General features: G+C 39.1%; 1 protein-coding gene across 2 annotated transcripts; it reads left to right on the forward strand.

The window, feature by feature from the left end:
- Window positions 1–83: 83 nt before the first annotated feature.
- On the forward strand, window positions 84–20,719 carry TBCCD1 (TBCC domain containing 1). Of its 2 annotated transcripts, none has more exons than XM_046001784.1 (8): window positions 84–441; window positions 5,528–5,906; window positions 9,351–9,506; window positions 12,915–13,281; window positions 15,071–15,257; window positions 15,399–15,896; window positions 16,934–17,084; window positions 19,322–20,719. In XM_046001784.1, the coding sequence occupies exons 2-7, from the start codon at window positions 5,571–5,573 to the stop codon at window positions 17,061–17,063; spliced, it is 1,674 nt and encodes a 557-aa protein (XP_045857740.1). In that variant the 5' UTR covers window positions 84–441; window positions 5,528–5,570; the 3' UTR covers window positions 17,064–17,084; window positions 19,322–20,719. The 2 variants fall into 2 exon arrangements, with proteins under 2 accessions (XP_045857740.1, XP_045857741.1); XM_046001785.1 differs by lacking the exon at window positions 84–441 and adding an exon at window positions 2,386–2,658.
- The last annotated feature ends 1,581 nt before the right edge of the window (window positions 20,720–22,300 follow it).

The following is a 22,300-nucleotide window of genomic DNA, read 5'->3' on the forward strand; positions in this document are numbered from 1 at the left end:
GAGAGTCGCGCCGCCGCAGGGATCCGCTCAGCCTGGGTAGCCGCGAGTCGTAGAAAATTACGTAAAAAGGCGGTAGGGGGGAACCGGGACCAAGACAGGGCACCCGAGGTACATGAATTCCCCCCGCCCTCCACCTCGGAATTTCCACCAATCACAAGGCCCCGCTTCCAGTACCGACCTATTACGGGAGGGACGATTTATCTTGTTACAAGTCTGGGAATTTCATTCATATTGAACTTTACGCTGGATGCGGGAGCGGAGGGACACAGAAGAAATGGGCGGAGACAATTACTCTAAGACAACCGTGAGGACGAACGCGTTGCTTGATATGTTATTTTACCCTCTTGGAACAAGCCCGGAAGAAAATTACCTCGGTTTCACTGAGAAGAGGCCGTGGACGCAGACAGGTTTGGATTCGGATTCAGCTTCCATCACTTAACGGTGAGAACATCCCCCTTCCCTTGCCCCCACTCTAGCCTAAGCTTTATTTACAAACCTGAGGCGAAACATTTTACTGGCAGTGTTGTGAAATTTTAATGGGAGGAAAGCTGTAAACTGTCTAGCACAGCGTCTGGCACACTAAGCCCGCAATGAATAACTATTATCACACTTAGAAGAACTCTTTGATTCTCCCCACCTCCTTGTTCATGACAAAATTCTAGGTGTCTCCCTTGATTCCGCCCCTGTATTCCCTATCCAAATCTTTGCCTTTAAACTATATCCTGAATCTGTCCACTACTGTTCATCTCCACTACATCTCTGCGCCAAGTCACATGATCCTAGCAAGACATCCTAAGTGATCCCCTGCTTCCGTTCTTAATATTTTACTATCTCTTATTAACTCCTGATCCCCAGCCCCGTGATTTTTTGCAAGCATGTCAGATCATGTCATTCCCCTGCTCAAAACCTTCGAATGGCTTTTCATTGCACTTAACACCCCAACTCTTTATGCAGGCTTATAAAACTCTGTGTCTTAATAAAGCTGGGGGAAAAAAATTAAGCCCACTGTGATCTGTGCCCTCACCTAGTATACTCCTTACCATGTTCCAGCAAGACTAGTTTTTTCTTTTTTGAATACACCAAACTCGTTCCTAAGGCCTTTGTTCTAGCTGTTCTCTCTGCCTGAAGCACTCTTCCCTTAGTTTCTAACATGAGTGACTCCTTTTTACACTCAGATCGGTTGAAATGCCACTACTTCAGAGAAGACTTCCCTGACCAATGAAAAATGGCCCCTGCTGAGCCCCTTATTCTTACACCATCCTATTGTTTCCAGCCCTACCGCCCACACTCACACAACTGTATGCCAGTTTCAAGAGAGCATAATCTAAACTGTTCACACCTGAATAGGGCACATCTTAGAACGGAGCCTGCCACAGAGTAAAAGTTGTTTCAGCTGTGATCTTCCTATGCTGGCTTATACTTTAGTCCTCAGATCAAACTTGGCTTTGGTCCCCTCCTCTCCCTCCAAACTTATAGCATTTATTAAATTATGAAACTGTCCAATTTTTCCTTAATATGTATTATCTATTCCCCCTATTAAAATATGCGTTCCAAGAAAACAAGAATCTTATCTGTTTTGTTCACTGCTGTGACCCCAGTGGCTAGCACTGTGCCAGACCCACAGTTGTGCTCAATAATAATTCCTGTTGCAAAAAACAAAGGCATAGAGAGGGGACAGAATCTGTTCAAGGTCACTGAACTATTTAGTGGTGCAGCTTGAATTCTCACCCAGATCTGTTTGAATCCAAAGCCCTTATCTACCCTTGGCTCATACAGAGGTAAGGGGGACGACAAGGCTATTGCTTTCAGGAATATGCCTACTGGAGGAGAGAGGCCACATAAAAGAGGAACTAAATTGCATTTTATGGTCATATTTACCTTTGCACCTCCCACACCTATACAAGCCATAAACGAACTAAGAAACCAGGAAATGGCTAAAATTCATTAAGTGGAGGCTTCGAGAAAGGAGTGGTGTCTTCTGCAGGGTGGAATCCAGAAAGGTTTCATGACCTAGCTGTAATGTGGCAGGAGAGCTAAGAAAGCTAGCCTGCGGGCTCTTTTGTTAAGGAGCTGATAATGCCCGGGGTGGGGGGGGGGGAGCTCCCGCTTCAGACCGCCGGGGTTTCTATCCTGGCTGCTCTCTTGTGACCTTAGGGGTGTGTTACTTCCACCTCTCTACGCCCTAGTTTAGCTGTCGGTAAAACAAACGTACTCAAGTTAAAGGGCTCTTGGGAAGACTGAGATAATACAAATAAAGGTGCTTTACACAGGGCCGGCCCGCGGTGAACACTATAAATGTAAACTTATCATTGTCATTACATTACTGATCAAAGCGTGCCGACCTTACCAGCAGCTATTGGCTGACCATAGATGCGCAGAGCAATAGAAAACTTACTACTTCTTTGGACTGAAAGGCGCGGTACCAGAAGCGGCCGGGTCCGGCTCCAGGTCCCAGCACCAAGGACTCTTGGCCTCAGCGGAGCTAGTTCTCAGCCCCCAGGAGAAGCGGGAGGCCGCTCTAGCAACGTCAGCCTCCAGTTCTCGGTGGTGCTTGGCCTGGCGCTTGCGCAGTAGGGGAGACCGCTGGCGAGGGGCGGGCCGGGCGAGCGGGGCGCGGCGGCGCGCGGAGGGTGCCGTGGAGCGGCCCTGCTTTCGCAGGTAACCGCGCGCGGGCCGGCACCTGGGACGGAGGGCGGGCCGGGGAGGCTACCCTTTGGATAGTCAGGTCTCGGGTTCGCTACGGAGTTTGCCGGCTGGGGCTTCCCGGTTCCCAGAGTCCAGCCGGGCAGCTCGCGCGGCCCGGACCAGGACAGCGTCGGAGGTGGCGGCGAAGCCCCGGGAGGACGGCTGTGGGTCTGACGCCCATCTCACCTCCTGAAAAACCCCACCCCAGCGCTCCCAGGGGCTGCTTTTGAGAGGGAAAGAGCCCATGTTTAGGAATTTAGCCCTCTCGAGTTTCAGAATTCATTCCCCAGGATCTGGCTTTGGGCTGCGCACTTCAGGAACAGGAGTTCAGGATCTCGCAGCCTCTTTTAATTTGGGGGCAAACTAAGATCTTCCTCACGTAACTTTTATCTCTTTTCCTCAGAGCAGCGCTAAGCTATTCCCTTGTGCGGAGACAGTTACCGTTTACCCTCTCACACCCTTCTTTTGCGTTTCATGCTCTCACGTTCTTTTACCTGGCCCTATGTGGCCTCACTTCCAAAGCCACTCGTTCTGGTAATCCTCTTGTGGATCCATTCCCATTTTCTGGAGATTTCCCCAAAACTGCGTTCCTAAAATACGTTTGTAAGTAACAAGGTTCTCAAGTCAGACAGACGAGTTCTAATCCAGGGTGGTGCCAACCTAAGTATGTGACTTTGGGTTAGTCCCTTAACTTCTTCAAGCCCCAGTGTGCTTATCTGGAAGTGGGGACAATCATATCTCTAGGTGGTTGAGAGGGCAAAAGGAGGTGAAGAAGGGAAAGTATTTAGCGTGCTACCTTGAACATAGTAAGCATCCAGTTGATGTCAGTTATTTTTTGACCAGGTAATTCCCCAAAGAAGCATGACGTTCTTGGAATGAAATGGAAAGTATAATAATAGCAATAAAACATTTTCCATCAGTCATATAAAGAAGGTTTTTTAAGCGATGTTACGTAATGCTGAGGAATGCTCAGTGGTCAAGTGGTACTTGATGGTACCTTGGCCAAGTGATGGTGCAGTTTGATAGTCATCTTGGAAAGCAATGGAAATATGTCAAGAACTTTAGAAATGTAACTTACTTCATTTAACCAATGCATATCTGAAAATTTTCTTGGAAATAATCATAGGGCAGAAAATTTGCAGAAAGATGGTAATTATAGCATTATTTATAATTGTGAAGCATTTAAATTTTGTTTTATTTAAATTGAAGTATAGTTGATATACATTATATTAGTTTCAGTTGTATAACATAGTAATTTGACAATTATATACATTACAAAATACCACTGGGGCACCTGGGTGGAGCAGTTGGTTAAACCTTGGACTCGGTCTCAGTTCAGGTCTTGATATCAGTTGTGAGTTCAGGCTCTGTCTTAGGCTTCACACTGGGTGTGGAGCCTACTTAAACCAAACAAAACAACACACACAGTAAGTGTAGTTGCCATCTGTTACCATACAAAGTTACTACAGTATTATTGGCTATATTCGCTATACTGAACTTTTCTTTGTTGTGACTTAATTGTTTTATAACTGGAATTTTATACTTCTTAATCCCCATCACCCTTCACCTACATTTAAATTTTCTACAGTGGAAAATTTTAACATATGTGGAAGTAGAATGCCACCATGTGCTCATTACCCCACTTAAACAATGATTAGTATCTTGCCTATCTTGTTTTAAACCTACTTAGTGTCCAAAAATAGGAGAAGAGATGAATAAACTAGGGTACCTTTATATAGAGTGCTGTGAAGCTTTTAAAATAACAGAATTGTATATATGCTATTATCATGAGTTTGAAAATTCAAGAACTAACATCCAATTTGTGTAGAAAAAGAGATGGAAAGGAAGTACAACAGAATATTAACTAGTTTCCCTTTGATGGCGGAACAGTGGATGATTTCCCCCCTTTTGTTTTTAGATATAATTATCGTAAGTATTCCATAAAAATTATGTATTGTTGTTATAACAAAGAAACAACAAACAAAACCTGAAAACACTGCACCTGAACTAAGCACAAAGAATATGCCAGAGCAGCTTCACTGTTACAGAGAATAAAGATATCTCTTTCTGCAGCCGGTGTTTGTGGGAGCATTCGTCTGCCACATCATGTTAGTGCTTCATATTGAACTATATGTCAGCTAACCGGTCCGCATCTTTAACCCACCATCTTCTATGTGTAAGTGATTTGACTCTGAAATTTTATTCCCCTTATTTTGACTAGCATTGCCCCTCAGAGTAGGCAAAGATTTCCTGTGAAGAGATGACTCTCCCATTTCTTCTTTTCTTCCTTTCCTGAGCAGGATTCCAACTCCTACTTCATGCATTTTTACACTCTCCCTAAAACACCCACTTCCAGCCATTCAAGTAAGATAATTTCATTATAGCATAGAAGTTTTCTTATTCAAATCGGTTGTAGTAACATCTGACCAAAAATTTATTCTGCACTTGGTTGATAAACTGGATCTTCTTCTTCTTCTTTTTTTTGGTAAAGATTTTATTTATTTATTTGACACAGAGAGAAAGAGAGAGAGAGATCGATCACAAGCAGGCAAGCAAAGAGAGAGGAGGGAACAGGCTCCCTGCTGACTGGAGAGCCCAATGCAGGGCTCCATCGGTCCCAGGACCTTGAGATCATGACCTGAGCTGAAAGCAAAGGCTTAACACTCTGAGCCACCCAGATGCCCCGGATCTTCTTTTTAAATTGACAAATACATCTTTAAACAGTGAAGGAAGGGGATCATCTTGAAGAAAATGTGTAAATGGAAAAAACAACAACAACAAAAAGAAAATGTATAAATGAGTTTTGTTTCAGATCGGTGTGTGAAAAACTTTTGTTTCCTAGGTATGCCAAGAAGCCTTATCACACAGATGTCCTTCGAGATAATATGGATCAGTCCGGAGTTCACCTCTGGGTGAAAGCAGAACCCTTTATAGTGGGTGCCTTGCAGGTTCCCCCTCCATCCAAATTCAGTCTTCACTATCTCAGGAAGATATCCACCTATGTGCGAACCCGGGCCACAGAAGGAGCTTACCCACGCCTATACTGGTCCACATGGAGGCACATTGCATGTGGGAAGCTGCAGTTGGCTAAGGATCTGGCCTGGCTTTACTTTGAAATATTTGATAGTCTTGCAGTAAAGACACCAGAAGAGCGCCTGGAATGGTCTGAGATTCTGTCCAACTGTATGTCTGAGGATGAAATTGAAAAGCAAAGAAGTAAGGTATGGATTTATATGTATGTGTATGTGTGTTTAATTATTTTGAGAAATAAACTATCTTTAATTTTTGTACTAGCTATGCAGTGTGTGGTTTTAGGTTAATGGCTATTGTGATCCCAAAGTGCCATTTTTTTTTTAACTGTTTCAGTTGGGCAGTATTTAATGAATTAGCCCTTAGCAATCACTACTCACCTACTTCCAAAGCACTAATGTTACAAAAACCCTGTAATTGAGGGAAATACTTTCACTGACTTTAAAAATATTTTAAGGTGAGTGAGTGGCTATGAATCATTGATATGTTACAGTTAGAGAACCTGACTAATTTTCAGTGAGCATCTCCTATGTGCTGGGATTCAAAGATGACTGGAACAGCATCTCTGCCCTCATCGAACTCTTAGACTAGTAGGAAGAAGAAGCTGGTGTGTAAAAAAAGTGCTATTTGATAGTGTGGAGTGTGTAATAGTCAGAGTGTGCATAGAGTACAGAAATAGGATAGGGAAGAGAAAGGTTAGTTCTGGCGATGGGGAAAGACTTCACAGAGAAAGTATATTAATCAGAGTAGGCTCATTACAGTAACAGGCAATCCTGCCATTTCAGTGGCTTAGCACAGTAACAGTTTTTTCTCATTCATGCAGCCGTGTAATACGGGGCATCTGGTTGGATGAGTCTCTAGGCTGCTGTTGTCCAAGCAATGACTCAGGGATCTAGTCATCTTTTATCATCTGGAGCCACAAGGTTATTAGCTTTGCTGCAGTTAAAAACAAACAAAAATGACATTCTAATGGCCTACAGTAACAAAGGTTTGTTTCTTGCTTATTTTACACGCAGCCTGCACTTTAGTTAGGGCAAATGGTTATGGCTCGACTTTGTGTGTCTACTCATTTGGGAACCCAGGCTGAAGAAACATATTCTGTATAGTTAATGCCTATTCTGTGACAGAAGAGAAGAGCAGCAGAGCAGGAGAAAACTCATGATTCCTCTTAAAACTTTTTCTCTGATGGGACATAAACTATAACTAGTTTCATTCCATTGGCTAAAGCTTTGTTATATGTCTGTGTCTAAAATCAGGAAGATGGGCAGCTAAACTACTTCACAGGAGGTAGGGAAATCCCATGGCCATGGATCAGGCTATATAAGCCTCCTAGAAGAATGTGGAAGTGAATAATTGCATAATTATAATAATTATAATACAGTTTGCCCCAGCCGTGCCCACTAGGGCTTCAGAGTCCTTCGCTTCCATTTCTTCGTGGAGCATTTTTGGGAGACTTGAACGTGGCGTTTGTCGATCCGCCCACATCCCATTGACTGTAACCCAGTTATACCATGTCTAACTTCAAGGGAGGCTGAGAAATGCCATCTAAAAATGGGCCCAGGAAGAAAAAAGGGTATTTAGTTAGTATCTAGCCACTCTCTGCCACATGGGGGTAGTATCTAAATAAGGTTTGGAAATTGAAAAGTTTGCCACGAGAGGAAGGACATTATAGTTATTCATTAATTAAATGTTGACTGCCTACTATGTGTGAGGTACAGTACTAGATGCTGGATTCAGAGATTAATCAAACCTTCAAGAAGTTCCACAGATTTTTTGAGTGCTTATTATGTGCTAGATTCTATGCTGTGTACTAGGAATGTAAAAGTGAAAAAGATGAGAATCATAAAGTCTCATGAAGAGGAAGATATATGAATAATGATGATATAACATATTTGTTAAATGGAAGTAGGTATAAAATCAAGGACTTTTGCTGAGTGAAAAAAAGCCAATTCCAGAAGGTTACATACTGTATAATTCCATTTATATAGTACTCTTGAAATGACAAAATTATAGAGCTAGAGAACAGGTAAGTGATTGTCAGGGATTAAGGAAGGAGTGAGGGTGGGAGGGAAGTAGGAAGTAGGTGTGGCTATAAAAGCTCAACATGAGAGATCCTTGTGTAGATGGAAATGTTCTGTAACTTGGCTGCATCCATGTCAACACCCTGATTGTGATACTGTATTATAGCTTTGCAAGATGGGAAACTGGATACGGTGTACATGGGATTTCTCTATTAGTTCTTACAACTGCATGTGAATCTACAATTATCTCAAAAAATTTACTTAAGAAAGTAGCATTTTAAAAAATATGTAGATTGTGCTCGCTTCGGCAGCACATATACTAAAAAATATGTAGATTTATGGGGTTCTGATTGACAGTTGATCAAACAGGTCTAGGTGGTCCTGAGAATCCGTATTTTTCAATTCCTTAGTTATAGCCGGTTTTAGCCAGGTTGGGAAGCAGAGTGAATAGAGCATAGTATCAGATGTATTACATTTTTGTGTCTCCTGTATGTGTATGGGAATGGATATATGAGGGTAACCATGAGCTTCAAATCCTGAGCTTCAATACCTTTCTTCAAATAAGAAATCACTTATAAACGCCTCTCAGACCAATAGTATTTTTTTTTTTTTTTTTTTTTTTTTTTTAAAGATTTTATTTTATTTAACAGAGAGAGATCACAAGTAGGCAGAGAGGCAGGCAGAGAGAGAGGAGGAAGCAGGCTCCCTGTGGAGCAGAGAGCCCGACGCGGGGCTCGATCTCAGGACCCTGAGATCATGACCTGAGCCGAAGGCAGCGGCTTAATCCACTGAGCCACCCAGGCACCCCCCAATAGTATTTTTTTAAGTCAAATACTCTTAAGAACTTGATGCAAGGGGCACCTGGGTGGCTCAGTGGGTTAAGCCTCTGCTTTCAGCTCAGGTCATGATCTCAGGGTCCTGGGATCGAGTCCCACATTAGGCTCTCTGCTCAGCAGGGAGCCTGCTTCCCCCTCTCTCTCTGCCAGCCTCTCTGCCTACTTGTGATCTCTCTCTCTGTCAAATAAATAAAATCTTTAAAAAAAAAAAAAAAAACTTGATGCAAAAGATGCAAACCTGATCCTTCTCTCCCACAAAATGCAATTACATAATTCGTAATTCATAATTTCAAAGATTACGTACAATTTCAGGTCTTGCATTAATATCCTAAACTTTTTTGAAAAGTCTGTGAGCCTTAGGTTAGACTAAACTGCATATTTTGGCGAAATTTCTTTCTTCCTTTCTTCCATTTATTTATTCAGATGACTAAAGTTTGTCTTTTTTTTTTTACTGCAATTTTAAACTTCTGAAATACTATACTTTTAAAAAAATATGTACTTCATCCTCTCCTCTTCATCGATTCTGGGGAAAGAATGTCTATGGCCATAGAGGCTGCATAGCTTTCCGAGAAGGTAAGTGACTCTAGTTTAATTTGATTTTGAAACTCCTATATCTGGGTATCAGAAGCATACATATGAGATGCCAACCACTTTCTACATTTTTCTTTTTAGGATTTGCAAACTGTTGTGAATTTGTTTCGCTGTATTTGGTTAGTTGTAGACTAGGAACTGATATGGTTTAGGACATGTATTCATCATCTCTTTTCTTTTTGGCCAGCTTTCAGTGAACACCCTACAGTTTCTGCTCTTCTTATACATACAGCAGTTAAACAAGGTCTCCCTGAGGACATCTTTGATTGGAGAAGAGTGGCCTAGTCCCAGAAACAGATCTCAGTCTCCTGACTTGACTGAAAAATCCAGTTGCCATAATAAGGTACTGTTTAAATCTTGGTCTTCTTCGAAAGGGACAATTTATGAAGGAGATGATTTGCCTTCATTAAAAATCATGTTGGGATTACTTATGTAAGCCAGTCCTTTGTTGGTGTATTTTGTTTGGCTTTTCCCTTTCTTTTGCCTATTATAAAACAAAATAAATATTTGCAATCTTCATCTAAGTAGAGAAGTACTTTCCATTCATTCCTTCAGTGACACAAAAATCACATGATTTGGGGACAGATTATTCACTGTACTCTCATTAGCATTCTCATTTTTGCAAATGTTAATGAATTTGAATCTACTAATTTGACTAAGTTAGGATAAATGAGAAGATGTAGTATTTACAAAGTCTGTTGAAATCTATCGAAAAAATTTCTAGTATATGTGCTGCCGAAGCGAGCACTATCGAAAAAATTTCTACAAAAATTCCTTCTTATATGTTTAAGTGATGTGCTTTCATATACTTAAGCTCAGCATGCTTGTGTCATATGATGACATATGTCATATGATGTGACAACCTAGAAGTTAAACTTAACTGCCTCACTGAGTTTTAGAAATTGTGTCATTTCTTTTCTCTTTTTCTAAAGAAAACTGAAATGTTTTTACCTGTTTATGTCAAAGTATTCTAAAAAACCTTAAGCAAAACATAGATCTCAGTATGACTGCCATGCACAAGTTCTTTAAAAATGTTCTGAGGCAAACAGCAACAACAAAAACTTTTCTGATATTTGGTACTTTTATAGTCTCCTTTTTCAACTAAACCTATCCACCTGTATGTTACATGATAAGAGTCCTTCTGGTTGTGCTTCTCATTTTTCCTTCTCACTCTTCTTCATGAGCTCCCCACTGGCCCCTACAGGTCACTGTTCCCCCAGGATTCTGCCTGGGGCAATTTTATCTTCTCGCTAGACATATTCTTTAAACATAATTCTTCTCTTCTCATGACTTCACATGTCTCAATGACTCCTGAGTTTGTCTTCATCCTAGATTTTCCTCCTCATGTAGGTGTTCTATCTATACTTGAAATTCAGACTGTTCAAGTCCAGGTGTATTAGCGAGGCCAGTCATTGTCTGTCTTTCCATATGAATGGGCACCATGTAGAGATGGGGTTTTGAACTAAGGTAGTCTGCATTCAAATTGGCTCTTACATTCAATATCACATGATTTTAGGCAAGTTGGTTAGCTTTCCTAGGCCTTGGCTTCTCTTTTGTAAATGGGAATGGTAATGCCTATTTCTGAGTGGTTGTGGGAATCTAGAATACATTAGCGTGAGACTTGTTGCACAGTAAGCATCAGCAAATGGTGACTCTTAGTTTGTGCTATAGCATGATCTCTCCGAACAACTGATTTAGACCAGATACGGACACATTCATAGGTATGTATTTGAAATTGGTCTGCTTTGAATGGATGACCCGGCCCAATCAGTGCCCCCAGAAACTGAAGAAATTACCAGTTTGTGCTGGTGCTTGAGCTGGGAGTGCAGGTAGCATTGGTACCAGAATAGCCACCATATTCCTGGGTGACCTAGAGTTATGAGGGATTAGAAACTCTGAGGTAGTCAGAGAAAAAGACAAGAATGGAACAGACGTGTAGAGATGCTGGCGAGAGAGAACCTAGAGGCTCAAGATGGCCTTCCAGTTGCACTTCTGATGAGACCTACCTATACTTCAGTTTGGGAGATGACTGTGTGTCCCTACAGTAAAATCTCCCTTTACTTGAATTGACTTATATTCCTAAAGCCAGAGAAAGTTACCACCAGCTACCAATGCTCATTCTCTTAGCACCCATACCTAGTTTTCTGTCAAGTCTTTCTTATTCTGCCTCAAAATAACTCTGATTTAAAAATCTGTCCCTCTTTGTGTGGCTGACTCAGTGGAAGGGGTGTGTGCAACTCTTGAGCTCAGGGTTGTGAGTTCAAGCCCCACGTTGGGTGTAGAGTTTACTTTAAAAATAAAGTCTTTAAAAATAAGTTCTGTCTCTTTTCTTCCTCTTATATAGGTCATACTGACATTTGGGGGAGGCCTTGATTTCTATCATTAGGTCCTACCTGGTTACCCTGCTCTTAGTCTACCCTCCACCTACTACACAGGACTTCTAATGCAAAAGGATTCTGTTGGTTTTTGTCAAAACTCCCATCAGTAATTATCATTGTCACTGTTGTTTTCATCTGTTGCTCCACGGAGCCACCTCAGAGCCTGCTGTGGGTGAGGGGGATGCAGTAAGAGAGGTCAAGAGTGGCTTCTCTGCTTTGACATGTTCTGTGGTGTCCCAGTGAGAGTGTATTAAGAAGAAAAATGGGATTAGCTATTTAGAAAACAGTTTTAAAGTCCCTGGCACACAAGATAAAGCCCAGATGCTTTAGTGTTTTAGATAGGCCTTTCATGATTGGTCCCTACTACCAGTTTTCTGAACACAGCAGGTAATGTTACTGCTGAGGATCTTTGCATATGTTATTCTCTAGGCCTAGAATGCCTTTTTTCCTTTTCTGTTGGCATAACTACCAGCATTAATTAAGAATCTGTCCAAATAGCACTCTGTGATGATTTTTTTTTCCCCAAGAGGGGTTCCTTATTCTTCTCAGGCTCATAGCATGTCTTTACAGATGTCTGCTGTAATTCTTATCTCATTGTATAATAGTTGCTTGTATTGTCTTTTCACTACATAGGCTCTGAGTTCTTGAGGACAAGAACTATGTCCTATTCAGTTTGAATAATTTATCACCTAACACTGCTCATACCACATAAGAGATATTCAAGAAATACATGTCAAATGAATGAGCCAAGTCACTGAGACATCTGCCAACTCAAAGCTTATTCCAAAAGTGGTAACTTCTCTTAAATCTAGCTACTGTAAGGGTCCAAAAGTGGTAACTTCTCTTAAATCTAGCTACTGTAAGGGTAGTTGCATTGTTTCATCCAGTGGAATTTGAAACTCCTCCTGTAATAAGAGAAGGTAAATAAAGAAAGCCCGTGTTTCATGGAATGAATGTCCAAGGTGGCTATTTTTATGTTAGATCTGTAGCTTATTTACTAGCCATGTGACCTTGGGCAGGTTTCTTAACCTTTCTGTATCTCCACTTCCTCATTTGTAAAATGGGCATGGTAACGGCATCTATTGCAGGATGGTTGCTAGGATTATTAAATATGTTGAAGTTTGTACAACACTTTGTGGTTGGCACAAACTAAGGTTTAGCTATAATATTACTTTTGAACTAGCTAGGGAAGGGAGAGATTCTGTTTATGCCTATCACATAATATAAAAAAATCATTATAAGTTTTATATTGTTGCCTTAAATGCTTTTTTAGGAGATGAGGCAAAGTAGAAATACAAAATAACTAAAATATACAATTTTCAGGTCTTATAAAATCTGTTCTGTTAAGAGTGCTTTATTTTGATATTTTTTAGAACTGGAATGATTACAGTCACCAAGCATTTGTCTGTGATCATCTGTCAGATCTCCTTGAGCTACTTTTAGATCCAGAACAACTCACTGCATCATTTCATTCGACCCATAATAGTCTAGTCTCTCGCGAAGCTGTTGTGGCCCTCAGCTTTCTTATTGAAGGTACAGTGAGTAGAGCCAGGAAGATATACCCACTTCACGAACTTGCTCTGTGGCAACCACTGCATGCAGAAAGCGGCTTCTCACGGATCTCTAAGACCTTTTCTTTCTACAAGCTGGAAGCCTGGTTGAGAGCCTGTTTGACTGGGAATCCATTTGGTACATCTGCCTGCCTTAAGTCTGGAAAGAAATTGGCTTGGGCTCACCAAGGTATTTTTTTAGTGTTTTAATATATATTAAATTGAATGACAAGGAACCTAATATTCTCTGGTGTGTTAATAATCATACATCTTCTATAGACCTACAAAATATTGCTACTATAAGAGAGAAAAAGGGAACTGCTCCCTTTTGTCTATGACTTTTTTTTTGTCGAGGGAACAGTAGTCTGAGAGAGTTGATTTCAGAGTCCGGGTCATTCTGGTCACAGTTAATGGAACTCCAGCTTCAGTCATTTGTCTCTTTGCTCTGCTTTTCTCTATTCTGATCCTTTCTCCCTTGCCTTCTTATGTGCTCATTTGCTGAGGGCCTTCCTGTTTTCTCCACACCACAGCTGAATTTGACCATTCCACAGTTAAAACCTCAGAGAGTTGTTGTAAAAATGGGGTCCTTTTAAGGTACACAGACACAAACAGATGAGACTTTTCTAAATTGGAAATGTCAAGTTAAAGTAGAGAAAATCTGGCCTTGGTTGCATCAGATACCTATTCCTGACAGTCCAGCAATGGCTAACAGGATAGGTTCAGGGGCTGTATGACTTAAAGAGGAGTAGATGCCTCCACTGAGACAAATGTCAGGCAAAATTAATGAAAAAAGGAAAAAAACATGAACTATAGTTCCACAATCTCTGAATTTCAGGGATAAAGAAAAAAATAGGTTCCATGTAATTAAAAAAAATCAGTTTTATGTCAAATTTTTATAATGCTAAAAAACAAAATGATTGAACAATGTCTACAGACTCTAAAGCAAAAAGATTGTGATCCAAGAATTCTATATCCAACCAACCTATTGCTTTAGTATGAGGTCACAGAATTCCAGATATCTAAGGGTCCCATAAATATATAGGATACTACATAATTCTTGATGGTGATAAAAGAATATAGGCTCAGGCAAGTTTTTAAATGTTGTTACAGTAGTCCTTAATAGTAAGAAGAGGATATCTAACCTTTTAGGATTATACCAAAATGTTAGATAATAAGATCACAAATAATTTGTATCTTCTTTTACCACTAGTATTTAAAAATTATTTATAAAAGCCATGTATTACTTATTTAATAAAAGGAAGCATTAAAATTGTTTTTTTTTTTAAAGTAATAGCATACTTATGTGACCTCTTTATATTTGACTAGTATTCTTTATGGGGTGTCCTGCTGGCTTTCAGAGAGGTACTGTCTGAGAAGCTAATCACATAACGGTGGGACTGTATAAGGAGGGCAACCTCTGTACAGAGTTTTTGAGTGTCAGTTTGTGCAAGGCACTGTGTATGAAGGAGTATGTGCTCTCAGTTACTAATGATGTAGGGATCAAAGGCCTGAATCCAAATAGAATTCATGGAATGATGTGGTAAGTAGCTTAGGAGGGGGTTGAAATTAGTATTGTGGTGATTTAAAGAGATTATTTATGAATTGGTATGATAAATTAAGGCAACTTGGAGAAGATACTTGAGTTGTTGAGTTGGACCAGCTCTAGCCACATGACCTTAGGCACATTACTTGAAAGATACACATGAAAAAAAACCTTAGCTCTATACGCAATCTTAATGGACTAAAAGTTTTAAACAATTTTTATCACAGAAAATTATGAAATATTGCAAACATACAGAAAAACACAGGGAACAGTATAGCCAATACCTCTTTACCCAATGTCCAGATCGAACATTTTTCCAAAGCTTACTTGTATCTGTTTTTAGACACTTAAACACACAGGCATATGTAATCTCATATGGTTGGTTGTTTTTCTTTGATTGAAACTTACTTCATTTATTTCTATTTTTCTTAAATAGTTGAAGGGACGACCAAAAGAGCTAAGATTGCTTGTAATACACACGTGGCCCCTCGGATGCACCGCATGGTGGTAATGAGCCAGGTTTACAAGCAGACCTTGGCCAAGAGCTCAGATACTCTGGTGGGGGCACATGTGAAAATTCATCGTTGCAACGAATCTTTTATATATCTGCTCTCTCCTTTACGGTAAGCACGGTTCTGATATTTTGGTCTTTTCTTTGAACTGGGATTGATCCTTTTTTGCCATCAGAGAATAATTTTGTAGTCAGCTGTTCTTTTCATCTTACTCTCATTCAGAGGAATTTACCTCATTTTTGCATTTTTCAGATCTGTGACCATTGAGAAATGCAGGAATAGCACCTTTGTCTTGGGCCCTATACAGACTGCTCTTCACCTCCACAGCTGTGACAACATTAAAGTCATTGCTGTTTGCCATCGTTTGTCCATCTCTTCTACAACGGGCTGCATCTTTCACATTCTGACACCTACACGCCCCCTTATTCTCTCTGGAAACCAGGCAGTAACTTTTGCCCCTTTTCATACCCATTATCCAATGCTGGAGGAACACATGGCCAGGACTGGCCTCGCTACGGTGCCTAACTGTTGGGATAATCCAATGATTGTGTGCAGAGAGAACTGCGACACAAGTGTCTTCCGACTCTTACCACCTTGTGAATTCTATGTATTTATTATCCCCTTTGAAATGGAAGGGGACACAACAGAGATACCTGGGGGTCTTCCGTCTGCATATCAGAAAGCACTGGGTCAAAGAGAACAGAAGATACAAATCTGGCAGAAAACTGTGAAGGAGGCTCGTTTGACAAAGTGAGTGTTTTCTAGAGAAGAATTTGTCTTATGTAAAACTCCATGAGAAAACAAATTAATCTGTACATGTGTACAGCTGTACTAAAGTAATAAAAAAGATGTTATGTGTCTTTTGTTAAGGTCAGTATTCCAGGCTGTTTGGTTGGGGGGTGGGAGCGTAGATATTTAAGAATTAGACTCCCTTCTTTTCAGAAGCTTTAGTTGATAGATAACTTATGTGTATGAAAGATCATATATAGAACATGCCACATGATCTAGTACTTACATGAATTGGTTTTAGTTTTTAATTCTCTAAACTGTATCATTGGTTCTCAACTTCGGTTGTGCGTCGGTCTTCCAAGAAGCTTGTTCAAAATACAGATTTCCTGACTCCTCCATACCACAGACAGACTCTCCGAGGGCGGATTCCTAATGCTACTCCATGGACTAATGCTAGTTCTTGTCCAAGTTTTCCCTAATCCATGGTAAAATGTGAAAAATAAGTACAGTGTTGTAAAACAAAGCTAAATTTAGTCCGCTTAAAATGTTGTTTTTTATTCTGAAATTATATCCTTCCTAAACTTGGGGTGCTAAAGTATCTTATTTCTAGATTACATGCTTATGATAGATGGTTGTGGTTTATTACATTCACCACAATATTTTATCTCAAGGGTACTGGTCTTTGAACTCTAGAACCCAGAGACATGCTATACAGTTAATAGAGGTTCAGAAAACATCAGTGTGGGTGGTCAGGGATGATTTATAGAGGAAGTAGAATTTGTGTTGGACCTGGAAGAATTAGCAGTGTTTGGATAGGAGCTGAGGACTGGACAGAATATTTTTATGGTGCATCTGACCAATCTTTTTTTCCTTCGGGGTGGGAGGGGTGGCGGTGTTACAATGTCAAGAACTGAACAGAGCAGTTATCTGGGGGGAATAAATGGAGAACTAGAAATAATTTTAATGTCTATCCCATTAAAGTACTTTATAATCACCTGGAGTAAAATGAACATGAATTAGTGTTCTTACATTCTTTTTGCTCTTGATGGCACTTTTAGGGATCAAAGGAAGCAGTTCCAGGTACTTGTGGAGAATAAGTTTTATGAGTGGTTGATTAACACGGGACATCGCCAACAGCTGGACAGTCTTGTGCCCCCTGCTGCCGGCTCCAAACAAGCAGCAGGATAAGACTCCTATGTGGAAACACTGGTGGGCATTTATAATATAGACCACTTACAACAAATTATCTTGGGAAAATCTTACAAGCATGCTACAGAATATGTTGTTACTGGCCACTGCTTCTTTTTCTCTGCCAGGCCTACTAGCATATACAGACTTTTACATACCCATTTTTACCACATCTTATAGTGAAGACCAACCAAACTATTCCATAGGTGGACCCTATGGAATAATGGGCAAGTATTAACGGCCAAGTTTTGTCTTCTTTGCTTCTTACCTAGTACAGGTTGTACTGTCCAAAAATACTATTTTCCCCATACATAGCTTTCAGTTGTATTTCCCCTTTCTAACACATCTCTCATCTTTCCCATCACCCACACACAGATCAATTAACTGATATTTGTTAATTACACATAACATTAATAAATTACCAGAATTAATCCAAATGAAGGTTTGAATACTGAACTCTAGAAGATCACAGATCCAATAGAAGAGAGCATGGATACAGACAAATTCATTAGAAGTCCTTTAATCCAAATAAAAAATATTCTCTTTTTTAATACAGAAATTAGTTTACTTTTCTATTTTGAAGCCTTTTTAAAGACTAACAGTAGGAAAACAAAGGATTTTGAATAGTTCACAGACAAATACAAACACAAAGATATCTTTACTTACAATTAATGTAAGATACTATTTTTCTTCTATCAGATTGGCAAGGATCAAAAGCTGGTATATAACACTGGTAAGGTATTTTGTTTACTACTGGAAAAAGTGTACATTTGTGCAACATCTTTGGAGGATAGTTTGACAAAATAAAAATTGTAAATACACACATTCTTTGACTTAGCAATTTCACTTCTTAGAATTTATCTTATAGATACACCCATGTATGTAAAGATCTGTTTAAAAAATATGTTCATTGCAGCATTGTTTGAAATAGCTGTAGACTAGAAACAACCCAAGTGCTTTCCAATAGACGGCTGGTACCTAATGCATTGGTTCATCTATGTTAAAGAATGCATCTTTAAAAAGAATGAGGTCTATCTGTAGGTGCTGATAGTAAATCTCTAAGCTGGGGGTTTGGAGGGGTGAAGGCAGAAGAGGAGTCGTAAAATACTGCCTTGTCTGTTTGGAAAAAAAAGGGGTTATCACACATGGCTGTCTGCTAATTATATGCCTAAAAACTTCTAAAAGGACAAATCATTGAAAGTGTTTGTCTTTGAGGAAGGAGACTAGATGTCTAGGGTGATCGAAAACTTATTCTTAATTTTTATTGATACAGCATTTACATACCATGAAATTCAGTGGCTTTTATTAATACAGTGACAAGTTCATACAACCTTCACCACTAACAAATTCAGAATATTTTCATCACCCTAAAAACAACGCCCATACGCATGGACAGTCACTCTTCATTTCTCAACCCCCAGTATCTTCTCTTTTCTCTAGTCCCTGGCAACCACTAATCTACTTTTTGTCTCCTGATTTGTCAACTCTGGACATTTCCTATAAATGGAATCTTTGGACATGTGGCCTTTGTGCCTGGCTTCTTTCGCTTAACATCATGGTCATAGGGTCATCTATGTTGTAGCATGTGTCAGTGCGTCCTTCCTTTTTATGGCTGGGCAGTATTCCATTGTATGGATATATCACACTTTATCTGTTCGTCAGTTGATCTGAGGTTTGAGTTGTTTCCCCTTTTCAGTTGTTTTCACTTTTATTGTGAATAATGTTGTTATATACTTCAGCGTACAAGTTTTTGTATAGACATATGTTTTCAATTCTCTAGGTACATACCTAGGAATAGAATTGCAAGTTTATAGGTTTAACTTTTTGAGGAAATGCTGAACTGTTTTCCAAAACTGTAAAAACTTATTCTTGTTTATAGATTGTTTGCATTTTAAATTGTGTATTACTTTTTACACACAAAAAAAGTTCATGATACTTACTCAGTAAATGCTGAGATTAAGAATCAGGAATATGATGAGGATTAAAATCCAAAGGAAATGAAAACTATAAGAAGGTGAAATTTTAATTGAGGCCAGTCTTGAATAGCCTGCCACTTTTTCATATCTTTTCTTCTATTATGAACTAAAGTGACCTTCAGAAAGAAAGAATATAATTAATCTTAAACCTTATGCATTTAGCACTTTAAACTCTCACCTGACCTTTATGTACATGATTTTGTAAATATAAGTTTTTTCTTACTATTTGCATAAAGGCAATAGAAAATTAAGTTACTAATATTTTTCTCTTGTTATTTTCAGGGCCCTGGAAACAGGAGGGTGAATGGAAAATGGTACATGTCTCGAAACTAAATTGGGAAGATGCTCTTGCTGCTTATGAGACATTGCAGTTTTTTCCTTCCTATTTAAGACTGTTCCTTGATTTCCATGCCATACTGATATATTACTGCTTTGGTCGAATTTTAGATGAACTTCTGACTATCCTATAAACGTATTGTTTATAGAACATCAGAAAGCTCATCTTTGTGTTGCCAAAATGAAGTTGATGAAGGCAGTTTTGTTGTATGTTAATATTGAAGTAACTGATTGTAGATTTGCAAGTAAATGTCACATTTTAATTTATATGATGAAAGGGTCTCATCCTTTCTATAGTTAAATAAGAATTTTATAGTTCTTTGAAACTATTTAAAAGGAAATTGCTACTCCTTTTAAAAATAATTGGAATGAAAGTATAGTTTGTTGTTGTATAAATATAGCAGAAATAGTTTTATACAAAGATATTTTAGTCCTTAAAAGTTTGAAGCAATGAAATTGTGTAAATTTTTTATTTTTCATTTTCTGCTTCACATTTTCAATAAGCAAACTCTAAAAAGTAATTTTCTCCTTTTGATAAAAAGAGATTTAATTTTAGAAAAGGTTTTATGGGGGGAGGAAAGAATTTTCCTCTATCTTGGGTTCTTTAGGCTTTAGTCTATTAATTAAATTGACATAAGACAGATTAACAGGAGGCAAACAATTTTAATTAGATATCTATGGGCGCCTCATAAGAATATGAGTCCCAGGAACAAGTCAGGCAGTTGGCTTGTATGCCACCCTGACCTAAGTAAGGGAATATAGGCCCGGGGCTTCAGAGGGGAGGAGAGCAATTCACAGTATGTTAAGAAGAGCAGATGCGTGGCAGTTAGATGTTTGCCTTGTCATACAGATGGCTCATTCAGATTAAAACTTCCCTGTGGTAATAGCTTTCCTTCTGGGCCAGGCCCCCTATCTGAATTATTTTAGGTAGTTAAGGGAAGTTTTTCTTGAATTTGCAGGGTCTTCATCACCTTTAGCTCAAAGTAATTCACATACTAAAGTAGCACATTTGGGGGTCATGTTTTCTCCCTCTCGGTTACCAATGTCACTTTGTGATGTTATAGCAAAATAAAGTTTACATTTGATTGGGGAAGCTGTATTCTTTAAGATAAAGGAAAAGGAATTTTTAAGTTATTAAATAATTATTAAATTATTAAATGAATCCACTGATAAACATTGTTTTGTATGCTCAGTGGTCATTGAAGTAGTAATTATATCAAAAAAAGGCTTGATCTAAAGTGAAAAATTCTCAGAATGTGTGTTAATTCTAATTGAGATTTTCAGTTTTTATTTTAAGATGAAATTCAAGAGAGAATTCAATAAAGAAACACTGGAGTAACAGAAGTGTGTTTTGGAAATTGCTATTACTTAACGAAATTAATGGTATCACTTCGATACTTTCTTTCCTATACCAAATTCAGGAAGATAAGCATATAACATTGTTTCTCAATAATCTTCCTCTTAAGGCACATTTTACCATTTTTTGAATTGACCATAATTTATCTTGGGAGAATCCCATTTGTTGGATGGCTTTATTCGTGAAAACATGAGGAAGATGGACTTTTAAGAAGAGTGTACTTGACCAGGAAAATGAAAATAGAGAAGGATTGACTTGTTTTTTTTAATTTACATAAAATGTAATCTCATTCCGAAAGTCAGATGTAATAGGTGCCAAGAAACGTCCTCTGAACAGGTTCCCATTGAATATCATGGCAGAAAAATGCCACCAACCAGGCGACAAGCTGAGCTTAGCTCAACCTTGGCAGGACCATGATTCCCACAGTAGCTTTCTGTCCTTCAGGCTACATTCTGTAGAGCCCTTTCTTGTGGATCAGAATTTGTGTGTGTGTCCTGAAAATTCTTCAAACTTAAAGAACAGTTGCAAGAATCTGAATCCCCACATGTGCCTCGTAGCTTTACCACTTACTAACATGCCATACATTCACTTTACCACTCTGGATAGTAGTAGTATTTTTGCTCAGCAATTTGTGAGTAGGTTGAAGACATCTTAAACCTTTACTCCTAAAGACATTAGCATGTATTTCCTAAAAAATAAAGACATTCTCTTATGTAGTTGTAGTACAAATTACTAAATTGACTAAATTCAGGAAATCTCATAATGGCACCATATACAGTCTGGATTAAAATTTTTGCTAATCCTCCCAGAAATGTCCTTTGCAGTGACATTTTCCAAACATAAGATCATGCATTGTGTTTAGTAGTCATTACATTTTGTTGCTTTGGAACATGTTACTTCCGTTCAGAATTAAGAGGGTGGCCTTTTGACTCTCCTGCAAGCTCTGTTGAAGAAAAAAGAAGACACTGGGGATTTCAAGGTGGTGGCTTGCTAGAAAACCAAATTGCCCAGGTAAGGGGGACTTTTTTGTTTTTAACTTTGAAAACTTTGGCTGGGTTTTGGTGCCTTGACTCAGCAAAGTCTACAATACAGCAAGGCTTGGTAAGCATTAGAAGGGGTACTGAAGCTTTCCTTTATTTCATAATCCCAATTGTTTTTCTAGAAACCATCAATAGCCGCTAAATGACTGACTCAATTTTTGGATCCTATTCTCATGACTAAGCAAATGTTTGATTTGAAACCAGCCCAGTATAAATGTCTCTGTGCCTCTAACTCTCTGTAGCTATTCCGGATTCCAGCACTGGGGAAACCAGTCTATGCACCAAAATGTCTAAGTCTGGAACCAAGGTAAGTAAGCGGTCACACTCTGCAGCCTACCACTTTCTTTTTCTTTGTACCTTTCTTTTCCAGTGTTTCCTTTCTTTCGGAATATTTCCTCTTTTCCAATGTACCTAAAGATACGTTGAAAGGAATGTGGAGAAAAGCTTTTGCTTCTTTGCCTGGAGGTGAGTATGACAGTGGTTTTGAAGCTGGGATTGGGGGAGAGAAGATGAAGAAATGCTCATTAT

This window comes from Meles meles, chromosome 4 (assembly GCF_922984935.1).
Source record: "Meles meles chromosome 4, mMelMel3.1 paternal haplotype, whole genome shotgun sequence".
In the NCBI taxonomy this organism is placed as follows: domain Eukaryota; kingdom Metazoa; phylum Chordata; class Mammalia; order Carnivora; family Mustelidae; genus Meles; species Meles meles.